This window comes from Phocoena phocoena, chromosome 16 (genome assembly GCF_963924675.1).
Source record: "Phocoena phocoena chromosome 16, mPhoPho1.1, whole genome shotgun sequence".
NCBI lineage: Eukaryota > Metazoa > Chordata > Mammalia > Artiodactyla > Phocoenidae > Phocoena > Phocoena phocoena.
In genome coordinates, this window is record NC_089234.1 from 10,001 (window position 1) to 29,215 (window position 19,215).

Sequence of the window (19,215 nt, forward strand, 5' to 3'; positions counted from 1 at the left end):
ACCCTAACTCTAACCCGTAGCCATACCCTAACCTGTACCCTAACCCATCCCCTAACCCTAACCCTAAACCCTAAACCCTCACCCTAACCCCTAACCCCTAGCCCTAGCCCTAGCCTTCACCCTAACCGCTAACCCCTAACCCCTAATCCCTAACCCTAACCCTAAACCCAACCCTAACCCTAACCCTCTAACCCTAACCCTAACCCCTAAACCCTAACCCTAACCCCTAACCCCTAAGCCCTAACCCTAACCCTAACCCTGGAGACGTGCAGGAAGCCGGGCTGGCCCAGCTGGTCAGAGTAGGAGTTGGAGGGGTCCCAGCAGGTGAAATCACCATGCAGGATAAATTCTTTGGACTTGCCATAGGCCAAGGGAGAGTCTCAGGGCAACCCACCCCTCCCTGGTCCTGCTTGGAGAGACCTCGCCAGGGCCACTTGGCTACTTTGGAGCAGCGCGCGGGAGTGAGCTTTACACCAGCAGACATTTTGTAAAATTTGAGGGGGTAGGCTCGGGCCTGTTCTCAAAGCCTTTACTCAAAGGCGAGCCCTTCCTGCGGCCGTCAGGTTAGGGGGCTCCGTGACTGTGCCAAACAGCTCTGCTGTGAGTCCTGCTTCCCTCCTCTACCCACCCCCACCGAGTCCCTGTCCCCTTACCAGCGGTCTGCAGCCCTCCGCTCCGCGCTCGGATGCCGCTGGGGTGCCAGGGACCCACGGGAGGGGTCGCTCCCAGCCGCCGCGCGTAGGTTTCCTAGACCCGCGCCAGCTCGCCGTGGGCCGACGGCGAGGAGCCCCGAGGACGCCCCGCGCCAGGTGCGCTCTGGCCATGACGCCCACTTCCGGGAGAGGCACGCGGACCGCCGGCGCGCTCAGGTGAGCCGCAGCCAATGCCCAACAAAACCCGCCCCGCCGGCGCCGCGTCCGCGCGACACAGCGCGGTCTCAGCACTCCTGGCACGGGCGCCTGGGGCCGGGCGTCTCCTCTCCTGCGAGCACGAGGGAGGAAGCGGCGCCCCTGCGAGGCCGCTAGCGATGCCCCGATGCGCGGGCCCCTGCGGCGCGGAGACCGCTCCAGGCTGGACTCACCGAGACCAAGGCCACCAGCAGGAGCGCTTGGTGGGACCCGGCTTGGGCGGGGGAGCTGCAGGCCCCCGCAAACAACCCAATATTTTTAAATGGAAAAAGGACTTGAAAAGACCCTTCCCAAGATAAGACATACAAATGGTCAACAAACAGCTGAAGAGATGTTAAACGTCATGAGTCAAGATGGAAATGCACATTAATACCACAACGCCATACCCCTCCACAAACACTAGAAGGCCTATAATCAAGAAAATTAAAAGTAACTAATTTTGGCAAAAATGTAGAGAAATTGATACAGAGTTTCCCATGGGGAAAATGAATTGGTCCTGGAGATGGATGGTGAGAATATTTGTACAACAATGTGAATGTAGTTAATGCCACAGAACTGTATACTCAGAATGGTTTAAATGGTAAACGTTATTTTTAATCACAATGAAAAAAATGAATGAAGCACTGATGATACACGTTAGAACATGGATGAACACTGAAAACATTCTAAGTCAAAGAGGTCATGCAGAAAAGGTCACCCAGATCATACTCATCTCATGTGCTTTAAATCCATAAAGGTTTCGAAAATGAGGGCAAGTCTCAGTAATGGTTTCCGAAAAAGAAAACTGGATCACAATGGGAAAAGATATTTCCATGCAGTTGGGGAAACAGTGAATGTTGAAGTGGGCCAGTGCATAGGATTATAAGGTGGAACCATAAAATTTCCTCTTTGGGGCTTTATGTGCTGGTTCCCTGGGAGAGGAGCCCAGTATTGGGTAAAACACAATGGAGTATTTTATGGGAGGTGGTGTGTTTTGTACTGCTACTTACAGTTTTTTTATACACTTGAAATTACTAGGAAGTAAATTACTTTTCAAATGAATCATGTCAAAACTATGCCCAAAAAAATGCAGAGAAGACATCAAACTTCATGATAGAGGCAAAGCCTTAACCAGATGCGATTCACCTAAAGCGGTGACGCTCATCTTTCTTGTAGGAATCCACGCGTTAATAACAGGCACGGCGGGAAGATTATATTGGGAGCCACTATGTGTTGGGTGCTGTGGATGACCTGGATATAGTAGAAACAGTAGGATATCTGAATTCTAGTTTTCCACATCAAACCACCAAAAAACTGTTAGAACTAATAAATGAATTCAGTAAAGCTGAAATCAATACACAGGGTACAAAATACAAAGGGTACAAAATCAATACATGGGCTGCCCTGGTGGCGCAGTGGTTGAGAGTCCGCCTGCCGATGCAGGGGACACGGGTTCGTGCCCCGGTCCAAGAAGATCCCACGTGCCGCGGAGCGGCTGGGCCCGTGAGCCATGGCCGCTGAGCCTGCGCGTCCAGAGCCTGTGCTCCGCAACGGGAGAGGCCACATCAACGAGAGGCCCGCGTACTGCAAAAAGGGGGAAAAAAATCAATACACAAAAATAAGTTGTCTTTCTATACACTAATAATGTGCCATCAGAAAGAGAAATTAAGAAACAATCCCATTTACAATTGCATCCAAAAAATACCTAGGAATAAATTTAACTGAGAAGGTGAAAGCACACCTGAAAACTGTAAGACACTGATGAAAGAAACTGAACAAACACAAATAAATGGAAAGATATCCAGTGCTCATGTTTGCAAAGAATATTCTTAAAATGTCCATTCTAGGGCTTCCCTGGTGACACAGTGGTTAAGAATCCGCCTGCCAATGCAGGGGACAAGGGTTCGATCCCTGGTCTGGAAAGATCCCACACGCCACGGAGCAACTAATCCCGTGCGCCACAACTACTGAGCCTGTGCTCTAGAGCCTGCGAGCCACAACTACTGAAGCCCACGTGCCTAGAGCCTGTGCTCCACAACAAGAGAAGCCACCACAATGAGAAGCCCGTGCACCACAACGAGATGTGGCCCCACTCTCCGCAACCAGAGAAAAGCCCGCGCGCAGCAACGAAGACCCAACGCGGCCAAAAATAAAATTAAAAATAAATAAATTTATTTTTTAAAAATGTCCATTCTACCCAAAGCAATGTTCAAATGCAAAGTAAGCCTGGTCAAAACTCCAAAGGCATTTTTCACAGAAACAGAACAAACATTCCTAACATTTGTGTGAAAACACAAAGGCCCCTGAATAGCCACAGGGATTCTGAGAAAGGAAAACAGGCTGGAGGCATCTTGCTCCCTGACTTCACACTACATTATGAAGCCACAGTCACCAATAAAGTGTGTAACTGGCACAAAAACACATTCACACACCAGAGGAACAGAATAGAGAGCCCAGAACTAAACCTACAGGTGTGTGATCAGTTGATTCACAAGAAAGGAGCCAAGAACATACACCAGGGAAAGGAGAGTCCCCTCAATAAACGGTGCTGGGAAAACTGGACACCACACACCAGACAACAACACTGCACTCTGTCTACACCATACACAAAAACTGGCTAAAAAGCCAGTTTTCCAGATCAAGCCCTTCCTCTCCTGGGTCCTCTAAAGACAGACACCCTCAGCGGTCAGCCACGCACAGGAACCTTCTCCCCACTTTTCCTCACTTTTCCCCTCAGGAGCATCACCTCCCAGCACGTCCTGAGGAGACCAGGCTTCCATTACTGTGGCCTCGATGCCTGTCCTCCTGGAGCTGCGGCCGTCAGCATGGCCTCGGCCCCGCGTGTTCCAGAAGCCAAGGCTCCAGTGGGTCCTGAGGAGACCCAGCTCTTCTCAGCTGCTCGGGCAGAGCCAGGTCCGCAGTCAGAGCGGGTATTCCTGCGGAGGGTCAGGGAGGTGGGCTGGTGTCCCCTCCAGCCAATGCGAATGTGCTGACCAAGCCTCCCTCACAGTTCAGCAGAGGCCCCGCCCCCTGAGAGCAGTTCTGCTGAATCCATTAAACTGCAGAAATTCAAACTGAAATACAGCCAAATATCTCATGACTTCTCCAAAATAGTTAAGGAACAATTTAACTGGAAACCATATGAAATGAAATGACTGCAGACACAAACTTTAAAACTTACACAAAAATCATTCAAATTTATTCATAGACATTCAAAATGCAAAACTATCAAAATTATAGAGAAACATAGAAGAAAATCTACATGACCTTGGGTTTGGTCTGTAGATCATGAACTTTGAGATTTAACACACAACACAAAAACCCAATCCACAGGGCTTCCCTGGTGGCACAGTGGTTGAGAGTCTGCCTGCCGATGCAGGGGACACGGGTTCGTGCCCCAGTCCAGAAAGATCCCACATGCTGCGGAGCGGCTGGGCCCGTGAGCCATTGCCGCTGAGCCTGCGCGTCCGGAGCCTGTGCTCCGCAACGGGAGAGGCCACAACAGTGAGAGGCCCGCGTACAGCAAAAAAAAAAAAAAAAAAAAAACAATCCACAGCACAAAATAAATAATATTGTGGACTTTATAAAATTAAAGATTTCTACTCTGAAAGACCTTATTCAGAAAGTCAAAAGACAAGCCACAAACTGGGAGAAAAATACTTGCAAACCTCATATCCAATAAAGGATTTGGACTCAAAATAGACAAAGACCTCTGAAACAACCCTATAAAAACGTGGGTAAGGACCTGAACACACACACAGCCAAAAAAGATATACAGATAGTAAAAATCAAACAAAAATATACTCAACATTATATACCATTAGGGAATCAACATCATGAGCTATCACACCACACCTATTAGGAACGCTTAACTCCAAAAATGTGACAATACCAATTGCTAGAGCATGAGGAACAACAGGAACTCTCCCTCCTCGCTTTTGGGATGCCTGCACAGTCACTTTGTAAGACAGTTTAGCTGTTTTCCTTTCCAAAGCTAAACAAGTCTCACCTTGGGATCCAACAATCGTGCTTTGAAAATCTCTGTCCAAATGCAAACAAGGAGGCACTTATGCACAGCAGCACTTCCATAATGGCTAAAAACGTGAAGCAATCAGGATAGCCTTCACTAGATGAATGCATAAGCAAATTGGGGTACATCCATGTCAAGGTGACTAGAATATGCCACCCCAAAATATGTCTCTCTGACATAAGGATTACTTCAGTCTGCTTGAAAAAAAAAAAAAAAGAATCTGAATCCCTGTTTGTGAGTTGTAGGAGCCTCAGGAACTGAGGATGGGGTCCCTGAGGATAGGCACAAGATACAAGATTATAGGCATTGGGGCTTCCCTGGTGGTGCAGTGGTTGAGAGTCCGCCTGCCGATGCAGGGGACACGGGTTCGTGCCCCAGTCTGGGAAGATCCCACATGCCGTGGAGCGGCTGGGCCCGTGAGCCGTGGCCGCTGAGCCTGCGCGTCCGGAGCCTGTGCTGCGCAACGGGAGAGGCCACAGCAGTGAGAGGCCCGCGTACCGCAAAAAAAAAAAAAGATTATAGGCATAACATGCCTGCATTCTTCTTTTTTGTATTTTATTTTATTTATTTATTTTTGTCTGCACTGGGTCTTCGTTGCTGTGTGCAGGCTTTCTCTAGTTGCGGTGAGTGGGAGCTACTCTTCGTTGCGGTGCGCGGGCTACTCACTGCAGTGGCTTCTCTTGTTGCAGAGCACGGGCTCTAGGCGCGCAGGCTTCAGTGGTTGTGGCTCGTGGGCTCTAGAGCGCAGGCTCAGTAGTTGTGGCGCATGGGCTTAGTTGTTTCGCAGCATGTGGGATCTTTCTGGACCAGGGATCCAACCCGAGTCCCCTGCATTGGCAGGCGGATTCTTAACCACTGCGCCACCAGGGAAGCCCGACTGCATTCTTCTTAAACGAGCCTGACCTATACTCACACGAGTTGGTTTTCTCTTGTATGCACACTGACATAGGCACCTTCAGTCTGAACTGCAGACCTTTGGCTTCACCACCTCCACTGACAGCATTAGCTTCACCTGCTGTGAACCACCTCCTAGACGATTTCCAGAACCAGAAAGCATCGAAGAGCTCATGCTCACGTGTAATCACGTTTTACAGGACCAGAGACTGTGCACTAGCATATGGGCAACTCATACTGTCCTCCCTTGATGGCAAGAAGTTCTTCCACTTGCTAAAATAGCAACTGTGCTGTTGGTGGTAAACTCAAGGCTCTGGCTTTGGGCATCAGGTCCTCACATCAGAGACTGGCCCTGATTGCCCGTGTGCCTCAAAAAGCACACAGACTTCATTTGTGACTCTGGGAGGTGGGAGCCCAGTAGTCACATCTGGCCCCTGGCCACATTAATCACCCATCTTTGAAGAAAAAAATTGCTCATTTTCCAGTCTTTTCTCTCTCCTTTACAAAGAGCAGAGACCGAACGCTGGGTGGTAAGGAAACTCTAGCTTAGTGAAGCAGTAGGAGTTTCAAGGGTTATTCCATGCCACACAATCCACAGTTGGCAAGCTTTCTGGGGGACGCAGGGCTGAGCCCTAAGCTCACATGGCTCACTGAAACCATGCGGCCCCAGTGAGAAACTGCCCATTGGGAGGCCCAGCGGCCCCCATATCCTTGAGTCTTAACGAGTATGAGTGTCAAAAGTTTATTACAGCTGGAAGGCCAAAGAATTGTGGGGTAACAGTCTGGTGTTTGGATGTTGTGGTCAGGGCCACACTCAGTGTTGGAGGGTTATTACTTCTCTTGGCAGGCTATGAGGCTGTGAGGGAAGAGACACTTCTCTCAGTCACATGGATGTAGGGAACTGAACCGCCCAGGGGTCTGTCTGTGCTGCCCAGGTAGCTATTCAATTGTACATAACATGGTCAGCTCAGTGACTGGCAACAAGGGCTTGACAGGGCCCAGGCTGGCCTGAGCTAGAGGACTGCAAATGCCTGCCTGGATGGTTGAAGGTCAAGGGCTGTCCTGGCTAAGACCTGACTGTCTACTGCTGGCCACTTGAGTAGGACAAAGGATCCATTCAGTCCCAGGAGGGCCCAACCAGCCTTCAAGTATGCAGCACGTGGGGTCTGGCAGGTCACTACCCCCAGTCCTATATAAATCCACACATGTCTTCTGAGTGCTCTGTGTGTCAGGGCTGTGCTGGAATCTGGGGCTGCCCAGACAGAGTGGGCAGACAGAGGGTGGGAGGACAGAGGGACACCCTGTGGGACTTCTGGGGCCCTCCACAACACTTGACTGAGTAGAGTTAGATTTGAAACAATCAGTGACCAGAGTAGACATTTCATTCTTCTAACAGAGCCCAGTACTGGGGTACAGAAAATCAATGGTTCAGCTTATCTTCCTGACTCATGTGTGACCCTGGGCCACTCCTACCCTTCCTGGACGCCTCACAAAGATGGAGAGTGAGGAGGCGGAAGAGGACCAGTTATGCTTAAACCTAACTCTAACCCTAATCCTCTGATTCTAACACCGTAACCTATAACCCTAATCCCCCTATATATAACCCTAAACTGTAACAACCCTAGCCCCAGATCCCTAGACTATGGACCCTGACCCCCTAAGCTCTAAATCTTAACCCTCCAAACCTGGCTCTCTAATCCTGACCCATAACCCTAAACTCTGACCCCGACCCCAGCCCTAAACCCTAGCCTAGCACTGACCCTGATTCCCAACACTGACACTGACCCTGGATTTTGAGCCAGAGCCCAACCCTAACCCTAGGGGTTAGGGTCCTTAATCCTGACCCTAGCCCCTAACCCCAGGAAGTCTGTACAAGATGGGTTCTGGCTTCAAGGGTCATTTGAACCTTTGGTCTGTCCATATCTTGCATATATCAGTTCATTCCCAAAGAAGTAGCCCCAGTAGCAAGGAGATCACGGTCCATTCTGCCATAGTTTGGGTCAGTAGTCCCTGACTTGAACCATGATCTTGGGCGGGAATGGCCATGGTCTCAAGTCTCTAATTCCTATCCCTGTCCCTGACCTTGATGCTGATCCTAACAATGAACAGTGACTCTGAATATGGCCTCTGACATTGACTCTTGACCCCTTCCCTGACCCTGGTCCCCAATCAGACTTTTGCTTGGACCCTGAATCCTAATTCTTACTCTGTGACTTTTCATAACCTTATCCATATCATGAGAGCTATGGATTTTTAGACAGCATATTCATTGATGTGACAGTTCAAGCTTTGAAAACTTCAGAAGGGTGCATGTGGTAGCAGTGACAGCCTTTGTAAAGGCTTAAGGTGGGTTTGAGCCTATTTATCTTGAGGAAGGAGGTTGGTGGCTTGAGCAGAGTGGGTGAGGGGGAGTCCAGCCAGGTTGTCCTTTGACAGGATTACATGAAATAATCTCCTACCATGACGAGAATAGGAACTGTTCCGGCACAGGAAGCCCTCCTTACATGTTAGTTCTTGTTTGCTATTACTATTCCCAGACTACAGATGAGGAAAACTGACGGCAGCTCTTAGAGCAAAGCTTTTCACAGGTAGTTCTCAAAACTGCTCCTCACACTTCGTTGTTACTGTCGTGATTGGATCCCGGTCAACAGGTGAGGAAGACGAGGGGTGGGATGTCTTGGAACAGGATTTGTGCACAGTGAACACTCAGATGCCCAGACTCAGGCTGGTAACTGTCACCTGCACCGCCTGCAACCAGGTCCACCGGCCTCCCCCAAAACGTGAATTCTGCCCCATCCAGCGCGCGGCAGGGAGCCTGGCTGAACCTCCCCTCCACATGCAGCCCTGAGGTCCACCACGGTCCTTCCAGACCCACAGGGGAACGCGGCAGTTCTGCACCCCCAGCCCGCCCTACAGACCCGACATCGTCCACCCTTCGGCCCCGCCTCCCTTGAGAATGTGTCACGCTAGGCAGGGCCAGCCTCGGGATCACGCTGGTAAGAATCAGGGTCTCGCTGCACCCTGGCGCTCTCCTCCGCGTCCAGCCAAGATGAGTCTGGTAGGGCCAACTCACGGCCTCGGTGCAGAACGCCCACGCGGAGGTTTGGGGTAAACCGGAAACCTCGCCTAAGCGTGCAGACAGAAATCAAACTCGGCTCCCCACCGCCAGGTTCTGGCCCACTCGCCGCAACGCAGGTGACGTCACGTGGGGCGGGCTCTAGGGAGGCCTCTACACTCTCGCAGGTCACGGCTCCTCAACCGGCCAATCGCAAGCCTGGAAGACCAGGCACCGCCCTCGCCTGCTCTGCCCTGAATCGGCACCGGGAGGCCTCAAGCATACGCACTGGCGCTTGCCCAACTGTCTACTCCGCGGTCCGCTCTCGAAGGGATCCGGCGCGGGGCGCACTGCGCAGGCGTGCTGAGGGAGCCCCGCCCCCGGCGTGCGTTCCGTCCAATCCAAGCGGAGGCGCCAGACTGAGAGGAAATGGCGGGGCGCTCGGAGCTTTCGAGCGCGAAGCAGGCGGGAGCCGTGGGTCGGGCTGACGAGGCCGGAGGTAGAGACAGGCGATAGAGGGCTGGGCGGGCAGGGAGCGCACGCGGGCGCCGCTTCGAGTCAGGGCGGACGCGGGGAAAAACGACTTTCATCTCCTCCGGAAGGGTCTCGGCGGCTCTGCCGGCAGCCGCGAGGACTCACCCACAGGCCCGCGTCCTACATTCACTCACCTCTCGCTGGCCTCGTTTGCCCCATCTGCTCCGTTTAAGTAGCTAAAAGTAGGCAGAGGACATCCTTTCGACTTGATATCACACTCAGATGATAGGAAGACTAGTGGGTAAAGGCTTTGCAGTAGCCCATCTGGCACATAAATGTTGCTTCAGTGTCATTTAACATACCTTTTGCATATTTAACCAAGCATATCTGATGGCTAAATTCCTAGAAGTGGAATTTGTCTTCAAAAGGTTGATGTAGCCAGACTGGCCTCCAAAAGGTCGCATCAGTTTCCACAGTCTGCCTGTTTCCCTACATCATCACAAACACTGGGCCTTATTAGACTTACTAATCTTTACCAACCTGCTAGATGCAACATGTTATTTTCATCTCTTTAATTATGACTGAAGTAGTACGTCTTTTCAAATATTATTAGCCGTCTGTGTAGTTTTTGGTTAATTGTTCTCTCCATTTCTCCATTCTTACGTAGAAATGATTATTTACCTTCTCTATATTGTTTGGTTGGTTGCTTTATTTTTTTAAACTTTTTATTATGGATAAATTTAAGCATATACAGGCACATGAAAAGATACTCAACATTGCTAATCATTAGAGAAATGCAAATCAAAACTACAATGAGGCATCACCTCACACTGGTCAAAATGGCCACCATCAAAATGTCTACAAATAATAAATGCTCGAGAGGGTGTGGAGAAAAGGGGACCCTCCTACACGGTTGGTGGGAATATAAACTGGTGCAGCCACTATGGAGAACAGTATGGAGGTTCCTCAAAAAAAAAAAAACTAAAAATAGAGTTACTGTATTATCCAGCAATCCCATTCCTGGGCATATATCTGGCCAAGACGAAAGCTCTCATTCAAAAAGATACGTGCACCCCAGTGTCATAGCAGCACTGTTTACAGTAGCCAAGATGTGGAAGCAACTTAAATGTCTATTGACAGATGAATGGATAAAGAAGATGTGGTACATATATACAATGGATTATTACTAAGACATAAAAAGTAAGGAAATAATGCCATTTGTAGCAACATGGATGGACCTAGAGATTATCATACTAAGTGAAGTAAATCAGAGAAATATATGATATCACTTATATGTGGAATCTAAAACTGGTACAAATTAACTTATTCACAAAACGGAAATAGACTCACAGACACAGAAAAGAAATTTATGGTTGCCAAAGGGGAAAGGGGTGTGGGAGAGTTAAGTTAGGATTGGGATTAACAGATACACACTACTAAATAGAAACAAGGACCTACTCTATAGCACAGGGAACTATATTCAATATCTTGTAATCTATAATGGAAAAGAATCTGAAAAGTATATATGTAATATAACCAAATCACTTTGCTGTACACCTGAAACTAAAACACTATTGTAAATCAACTATACTTCAATTTAAAAACTTTTTTTTTAATATTTACTTATTTATTTATTTGGCTGTGCTGGGTCTTAGTTGCAGCACACGGGATCTTCATTGCAGCATGTGGGATCTTTAGCTGTGGCATATGGGATCACGTTCCCTGACCAGGGATCGGACCCGGGTTCCCTGCATTGAGAGTGCAGAGTCTTAACCACTGGACCACCAAGGAAGTCCTAAAAACATTTTTTTAAGTCAAGAACAAAGTATAATTACCCCATGAACTCATCTTTCAGTTTTAACAATTATCAGCTCTCGGCCAATCTTGTTTCCTCGTTATCCTCACCCACCCCCTACCACCTACTCCACTGTTTCATTTCGAAGTATCCCAGGCAACATAACATATCATCCATAGATATTGGGTTGGCCAAAAAGTTCGTTCGGGTTTTTCCATTAAGATAGTATGGAAAAACCCAGACGAACTTTTTGGCCAACCCAATATTTGCATATATCTCTCTAAAACATAAGCACTCTTTGCAGAAAAGTAACCACAATAGCATTGTCACATCTGAATAATGGCTACAATAATTCCTTTGTTTCATCAACTATCTAGTCAGTTTTCAAATTTCCTTGATTGTGTCATCACCGTTTTAAAAAGTGCTTTCGATTGAATCGAAATCCAAGTATGGTCCATTTATTGAAATTGGTTGATATGTTTCTTTAATCTCTTTTTATCTGTAAGGGTCTTCCTTTCTCCCTTGTCCCCCAAAATGTATTTAAATTAAAGAAACTGGGTTGTTTTTCCTGTGACGTTTCCCAGTGTGGATGTTACAAATTGCATGCCCATGTGCCATTTAAAATGTTCCTCTCTCCCTGTATTTCCTCTGAATTGGTTATTTAGATTGAGAGGCTTAACAAGTATTAGTGTCATTTTTTTTACAAGAATCCTACACTGAATTTTTACATTACATAGCTCATAATATCCAGTTATTTTTATTGTGATGTTAATCCATTAATAATAATTGCCTAGATCTACTAATTCATCAAGGAGCTAAAAATAAGTGCCTATATTGATTATAAGCAAGTTAATATGAAATATTTTACTTGGAGGCTGCAGAATAACAATTGCATATAGGAAAGCTATTTACATTTATTTAAATGAGGCATCTTATTAGATTTTCTCACTATTCCTTGTAAGGTTTCTTTGGGTAATATTCTCTAGAAATTTCTAGTTCATTATGCCACCTACTAGTTAACAGTGATTTCTGAATCCTTGTTTCCAGTTTTTAATACCACTTTTTTTTTCTTTCATTATTACATCCTGAGCTTTGGCCAAGCCTTGAACAGTATCAGCAGTAAGAGTGTACCCCTTTCCTTGCCCTGAGTTTTATTAAGGGGAAATCTGTGGTGTCATTTCACCCTTTAGGAAAATCTGCCCAGGAAGGGCCAGTTCATCCCTGTGCAGTGTCTCCCTCAGGGCAAGGAGCAGACGCCCCACTCTGGCTGGAGACCTGCCCTCAGCCCACCTCAGTCCCGGCCCAGTGTTATCAGATCCTTCCTCAGGCCTCTCACTCCTACATAATTCTTTTATTTTTAAATCTTTATTGGAGCCTACATACTTCTTAAATGTTTGGTTTTCTCTCCACAGGGCAGGCCAAGTCCTCACAGAAAATTGAAGACTTGATGGAAATGGTGAAGCAGTTGCAGAAAGGTCACATGTCTCCTCTGTAACTGGGGCTCAGCCTGAGATTTGGGGTCAGGCAGAAGTGGAATCAATTCCAAGGCCCAAAATTCACCACCTTGGGAAATTAACTCATTTGTTGTCTCTTACTTTTAAAACAATTTTTTGAAGTAAAAATATGAACCCATGATTCAAAATTCAAGTATAAGGGGATAAAGTACAAACGTTTTCCCAAAACTCAGCTGCAGTCCCCTTGCTGGCCGTCCATTTGGTTCCCATGCACTCTGCTGGATCCAGGGTTTCACCTTCCCTCCACCTCACCTCCGCTCCTCTGGCTTGCTCACCAGGCACCTTCCACCCATGTTCCCACCTCAGGGCAGGCCTTTGTACTGACTGTCTCCCACCCCCACCCAGGGAACAGCAAGGTCTGCCCCCCTCACTTCATTTGGGGCCCTCAAGGGGTCTTGCCATATCTGAAGAAGCACGTCCCACTCCACTTTGTAATCTGTTGCCCCTCCTCTGTTTCTCTTGACTGCACTTAACCACAACCTGACTCAGGTTCTTTATCTGTTCCTGTCTCCCCTCCCCAGAATGTGAGCCCTTGGAGGGCATCCACCTCCCTTCACCTGCCCTGTCATCTTCACTCAACCTCCTTGTTTCCCTGCAGCCGGAAGCCTAGAGCCCAGGATTGAGGTCCTGATTAACCGGATTAATGAGGTCCAGCAAGGTGAGCGCAGGACCTTGGCTTGTCTGCCAGGTGCGGTTGCGTGATTGGCAGGGCCCAGTGCAAAATGAAAATGTAGGGCCCCTTGTTCCAAATTACTGTGTTTTGAAAGAGCAGAGCATTAAACTTAGCATGGGTTGGTCGGGCCCATATAAATTCAGGTGCTATACTCACATGTTTATTAACCTGTCCTGCTGTCAACTGAGCCCAACAAGAAGGGCTTGGGCTCTGGAAGCCTTGTTTCCTGCTTCCAAAAACAAGAATCTGGGCCCCTCTAGGTTTGCTTGAAGACAAATGTGAAATGTTTGCAAGGACAGACACTTACACAATGTTCTGCGGTTTGGCACAGCAAAAAAGAAAGCCAGTGAGGAGCTAGGAGAGGCCCGGACTGTCTGGGAGACCCTGCAGAAGGAACTGGACTCACGTAAGCTTGTGGGGGATGACCCAGAGGTCCCCACAACGTCATGCATCCTTGAACCCAGTATTCCTATCAGCATCCTTGCCGTGGCCAAGGGCTCCTGCCCCCTCTCCAACCTCAGGTCCTACCAATCTCCCCGCTCCAACTCTGTGGGTGGGAGTGTTCTGGAAACACCCTCCAAGCATACTCTTACCTTAGGGGCTTTGCTAGGAGAGGTTCCCCCAGATAATACAGGTTCCTATTGCCTCACATCATCATTCAGTTCTCAGCTCAAATGTCCCCTTCTCAGAGAGGCCTTCCCCAGTTACCCCACCCAAAGACCGCACTTTGCCCACACCTAGTCACATGCCTCTTACTGCTTGATGTGTTTCTTCACAGCCCTTATCCAGCTTCATGCAATGTGTTGATTTTTCCTCTTCCCTCCATGTAAACGCACTGCCATTCCACAGGGTCCTCACAGCCACCCTTTATCAACTTGAGGGCCCTTTGATGCTTACAGGGAGTATGGGCCCAAGAGGGAAGGGGCTCACCTCAAGGGGTCTACATCTGGGGTTGGGGCTCACCTTGAGGGGTCTACATCTGGGGTTGGGGGTAGGGCTGTACCAAACCACGCATGTGACCATGGGTAAGCCCAGTCCCTGAAGGTTCAGTGTGTGGACTCTGATGCCTGAACATGTCACTGCTTTTTCCAGTGAGTGGAGAGAAAGTACGCCTGAAAGAGATCTTGAGCAAAAAGCAAGGTAATTGCAGCTACTCTGTCTCCAGGTTTTTGCCTTTGCCACCCTGCAGAAGCCCACTCTCTCTATAGAAGTAGGAGCCTTTTGAAACCTGAATCACCGTGCATCCCTCCTGTGGCTTCCACCAAACATGCAGTAAATGACAAAGTCCCATCAACTCCAGAGATCCCACATGATCTAGCACTTTTACCTCTGCCCAAACCTCATGCCCTGATGGGCTCTCACGGGGCCCTCACTTCCTCTCCCTGCAGAGACCCTGAGGATCCTCCGGCTCCACTGCCAGGAGAAGGAAAGTGAGGCACAGAGGTAAGAGCTTCCCCCTGGCCCCTGCTCAGCGCTGTCCATTCTGGTAGAGAGAGGAAGCAGAGGAAATCGGTCTTAGACCCACAGCTCTCATCTTCTCCCTAAAACGGGGAGGCCAAATGCCTGTCTTCCCACCTTGACTCCAACAGTAGGCAGTAGTGTTAGGAGTACTCATTCACGGGGACGGGCATTCATTTGCTAGAATGTCAATTAAATTCCCTCGGCTGGTTTTTATTCTATACCTTCATACTTTCTGCAGGCTGTCTTGGCTGTCTACTCACCTGTCCCTTCATTTAGGCGTCAAGCCAACCATCTGTGCACCAGTCTCCATTCATCCATTATCCCTCCATCCACCCAACTACTTGTGCATCCATGTCTCTACCTCCTGAATCTTTATTTTGCTCATTTTGTGACCAGAGGCCCCAAGCCCCTAGCATACCAACTTTGAAACTGTTTGAGAAATTCACATGAGACTAATATGTGTGTGTGCCTGTACTTGTGACCATGCCCACATTGATCTCCCCAGTCTTCACAATGACATTTCCAGAGGGCATGAGCTCATGCCCCCCTCCCACAAAGTTACAGAGAAGGACCTCAATCTAGGTTAGAACAGACCTCAAGAGAAGGACGCGGAAGCCCCACCCCAGGCCCCTCCTAGGGAGACATTCAGAAAACATGATGGCTGCCTTGCCTCTTGCCAGGAAGCATACCATGCTGCAGGAGTGCAAGGAGCGAATTTCTGCCCTGAACTCCCAGATGGGGCAGGAGAAGAACAAACAGAGGCAGTTGAGGTAAAGCCCATTGCCCAAGGCCTGGGGGCTGGATGCATTGTAAGTGGGGGGAATGCTAAGAATGGGGGTTAGAAGACGAGCTGGCTGAGCTGAAGCTTGGAGGGTCAAGGAGGCAAAGGTGCTCCCAGCAGAGTGAGGAGCATGGGCAAGCTCCCCCATGTCTCTGCATGAAGACCCCGGCCTGAGCCAGGTTGAGGGGCGTCTCTCAGCCCACGGCCCCTCATCCTGTGTGGTTGGTCCCCAGGTTGGATTTTGAGGAGCAACTGGAGGATCTGATGGGCCAGCATAAGGGCCTCTGGGAATTCCACGTGAGTCACTCGGGGCCACTCCTTCTACCTTCCACATCTTCTCTGGCAGCACCAGCCCAAACCTTGGGGTCATCCTGCAGGCCTCCTTCCTCTCAGTTGCCGCACCCAGTTCCTGAGCAGCCTTGGCAGCCGTGTGTTAGAATCATGCTCAGTCCAGTTCCTCGTCACCCTCACTGCCACCCGGTATTGTCCTCTTCACTGGCCCTGCCCACCCATCCCTGATGCCCTCCCAGGGGCCTTAAGTGGTCAGGAGGAGCCCTGATGAACCAAGGAGGGGTTATCCATCAGGGAGACTCCTGGGTGTGTCTGGGGCCATCACAGACACAGGGCAGATAGTGGGGAACCAAGCAGGCCGGTGTTTGCCACCTGGGGATCCCAAACAAGAAAACAGAATGAATGTCAGGACAGAAGGGCTCAGTGCGGTCACAGAGCGGGAAGAGAAGGAGCTGCAGGGCTGGGCTGGTAACTGACTCTCCAGAGAACAGCCTCGATTTGTGGTGTTTGCAGGATGCCCTGTAGCGAATACCCCAGGGCTGATTTCAAACCTTGCAGAATTCCTGAACACTAACCCTCATGAGCTTCTCCAGCATAGCACCACAGGTATCTGGGGTGAAACAGCTCCAGGTGGACAGAATGGCCAATGGAAAGGCCCTGAGGCTGGGCCATGCCTGGCATGCATGGAGGGCCAGAGCAGCAGGAAGTAAGGCATGCAGAGTAAAGACCAGATCCAGATCGGCTTCTCTGAGGCACATGGGAGGAAGCCAGGAGATGTGGACAGGCCGCCTTTCTACCCCTCAGAAGCCAGAGCAGCTGGCCCTGGAGATTGGCGCCCTGGACAGCAGCAAGGAGAAGCTGCTCAAGGAAGGTAAGGCCTGGAGAATGGGGATGCCCTGCCCTGCCCTGCCCTGCCCTGCCATCTGTCCCTTCCTGCTGCAGAAAAGCTGGTGGAGGCAAAGCTGGAGGATGTGAAGCATCGTCTGTGCTCCCAGTTTGGAGCCAAGGGCTGCTCGGCAATCACTGAGGGGCTCTTCCTGCGCAGCCAGGAAGCAGCAGCTGTGGTGTAAGAGAGGGACAGTGGGGGGTGGGGGGTGGGGGGGAGGGAGAGGTGCTGCCATCACTGACGCCCACCCTCAGGCATCTGTTTGAGGAGGAGAACAAGAAGGCCGGGGAGTTCCTGGAGGCTGCTGCCCAGCGCCAGGAGCAGCTGCAGCAGAAGTGCCAGCAGCTGCAGCAGAAGAGACAGAGGTAGGCATGGTCCCCAAGGGGAAGATGGCTAAGGGAGTCTCTGCTCCCTCCTAGACTCTGTCACTTGGTCTCTTTACAATCCTACCCTTCTCCCCCCCACCCTCCTACCCTACCCCCTACCCTTTTTGTCCAGGCTGAAGGAGGAGCTGGAAAAGCTTGGAGTGCAGGTCCCTGCTCAAGGCCAGAGCAAGCAAGAGGAAGGGGCTGGCCCAGGAGAAGCTGTGAGTCCTGGTGTCTGGGTCAGGGAGCAGAGACAGCTTATGAAAGGAGCTCTGGGTGGGGAGGCAAGGAGGGGGTCCGCAGAGAGCTCAGAAGATGGTCTTTAGGGAAGGGCATTCCCAAAGGGACACAGCCAAGGTAAAGGTGCAGAAGCTGGCAGCAGTGGGGTGAGGACGGGCAGGACCCAGGGAGGGTGTGGGCATGGAGATGTGAGGAGACTCCCACGTCACACTCTGACCTCCCGCAGGCCAATCCCAAGCCCCTTGGAGTCAGTGAGGAGAAAGACCCAGAGCCGCCCACTAAGCAGAGCCTGATGCCCTCCTAGGCAAGGAGGAGCCACCCTGCACTAGAGCTTATGCCCTGCACTGGAGCTTATGGGCTTCAGGAAATAAAGGCACCATATTAACACAACTGCCTCAGCTGAGTCTGTGTTAGGTGGGGGGTTGTCCATCCCAAGACCCCTGGCACCTGAGACTGAGTGGAGCCTTAGCCACACTCTGCCTCTTTGCTTCAGCCAGAGTCCCACAGCAGGCACTCAATAAGTGCTTCCCTCACCTCACAGTCTCTGGTCTGCTCATCTCTAGGACTTGACATGTTCTGGGTCCCCAGGCAGAGGGATGCAAGACTGAGACCCTCTCACAATAGGCCCAGGGGTTCTGAAAACCCAGCCTGTGATAGTTTCTTCCATTCCTTATTCAGGCCTAGACCACAGAGTCTCAGAAATCCCAACAAGGACCAAGGGTCCTCAGCCAGTCAGTTCCATGCCCACAGCCCCCACTGATTCGCTGAGAAAAAGAAATGTAATTGGAGCCTAAATGTAATTTGTGCCTGCATAGGCACAAAACCTGTCCCTGAGACACTTGTCACAAGAACATAATATGTTAGAAATCCTCAGTGTCGTGGAAGTCAATCACCTAGGACGGTTGGTACTTAGGGCATGTTTCAAATCCACTGGAGTGCATCACCCAAGCCAGGGCAATGATGGGAGTCAAAGTCTGTGTTCTTGGGTCAAAAGACAGTGAATTCAGTACATACAAAGAGATTCCTTCTCTTGAATGGCTCCCCCATCCAGGTAGGACAGTGACACAGTTGGGTAGACAAACCTCAACAATCCTCATTTCTGAATATAAACATATATATATATATATATATATCCATTTCTGTAACTGGTTGTGGAATCACAGCTGGTATTTATAACCATCTTCACCTTCTTCCACCACCCATTCTGCTTCCCCTTTGCCTTCATCAAGCAACTCAGCCGTCTGTGCCTTTTTACCCAGTGGAGTGACCAAAACCTTTATTCCTGAAGGATCTGGGCCATCAGTACTCTTGCTGGATTGGATTGTTATCGTTTTTCATTGGCATTAATCACAGGGCGTGGTCGTACTCAAAGAAACCCTAAGGTATCTCCTGTATCACAGACATGGTTTCCCTACCTGCACTGACGAGAAGTAGTCCAGTTTCCCTGTGGTAGTCAGGCTCAGTGATCAGTCACACCAGCCAGCACAGGGACTCCTTTGCCTGTTGATTCCCAGGCATGAGAAGCCCAAGGGGGCTGAGCAGCGGTCTTAACTTCCCGTTCAGTGGAGTCATTATTGTATCTCCTAGTGGAAGCATTCCTCTCTCTGGGACTAAGGCCTCTAGGCCAGTGGAATATACAGTTGGGGGAACAGGAAGCAAAACTTTTCCAGCTGATCACTAGGAACAACAGCGAATGTTACCACTCCCATTTCCACCCCATGATTTTTGGACCTTAGAGTGCTGGCCATGGGAGACAGCACCATATATTAGACACTGATTCAGAACATGTGCAACCTTCTGGAGAACCCTGTCCCAGCCCTGCAAGGTACTGCCACCTAGCTGGTATTGTAACTGAGTTTTCAAAAGACC

General features: G+C 49.7%; 1 protein-coding gene across 1 annotated transcript; it reads left to right on the top strand.

Annotated features, from left to right (window-relative positions):
* The first annotated feature begins 9,270 nt into the window (after nucleotides 1-9,270).
* On the top strand, nucleotides 9,271-17,601 carry SYCE1 (synaptonemal complex central element protein 1). Its single transcript, XM_065894459.1, has 13 exons — nucleotides 9,271-9,365; nucleotides 12,548-12,610; nucleotides 13,248-13,307; nucleotides 13,654-13,728; nucleotides 14,415-14,462; nucleotides 14,711-14,765; nucleotides 15,464-15,553; nucleotides 15,798-15,861; nucleotides 16,660-16,726; nucleotides 16,798-16,921; nucleotides 16,996-17,106; nucleotides 17,240-17,337; nucleotides 17,585-17,601. The coding sequence occupies exons 1-13, from the start codon at nucleotides 9,296-9,298 to the stop codon at nucleotides 17,599-17,601; spliced, it is 942 nt and encodes a 313-aa protein (XP_065750531.1). The 5' UTR covers nucleotides 9,271-9,295.
* Nucleotides 17,602-19,215: the final 1,614 nt, after the last annotated feature.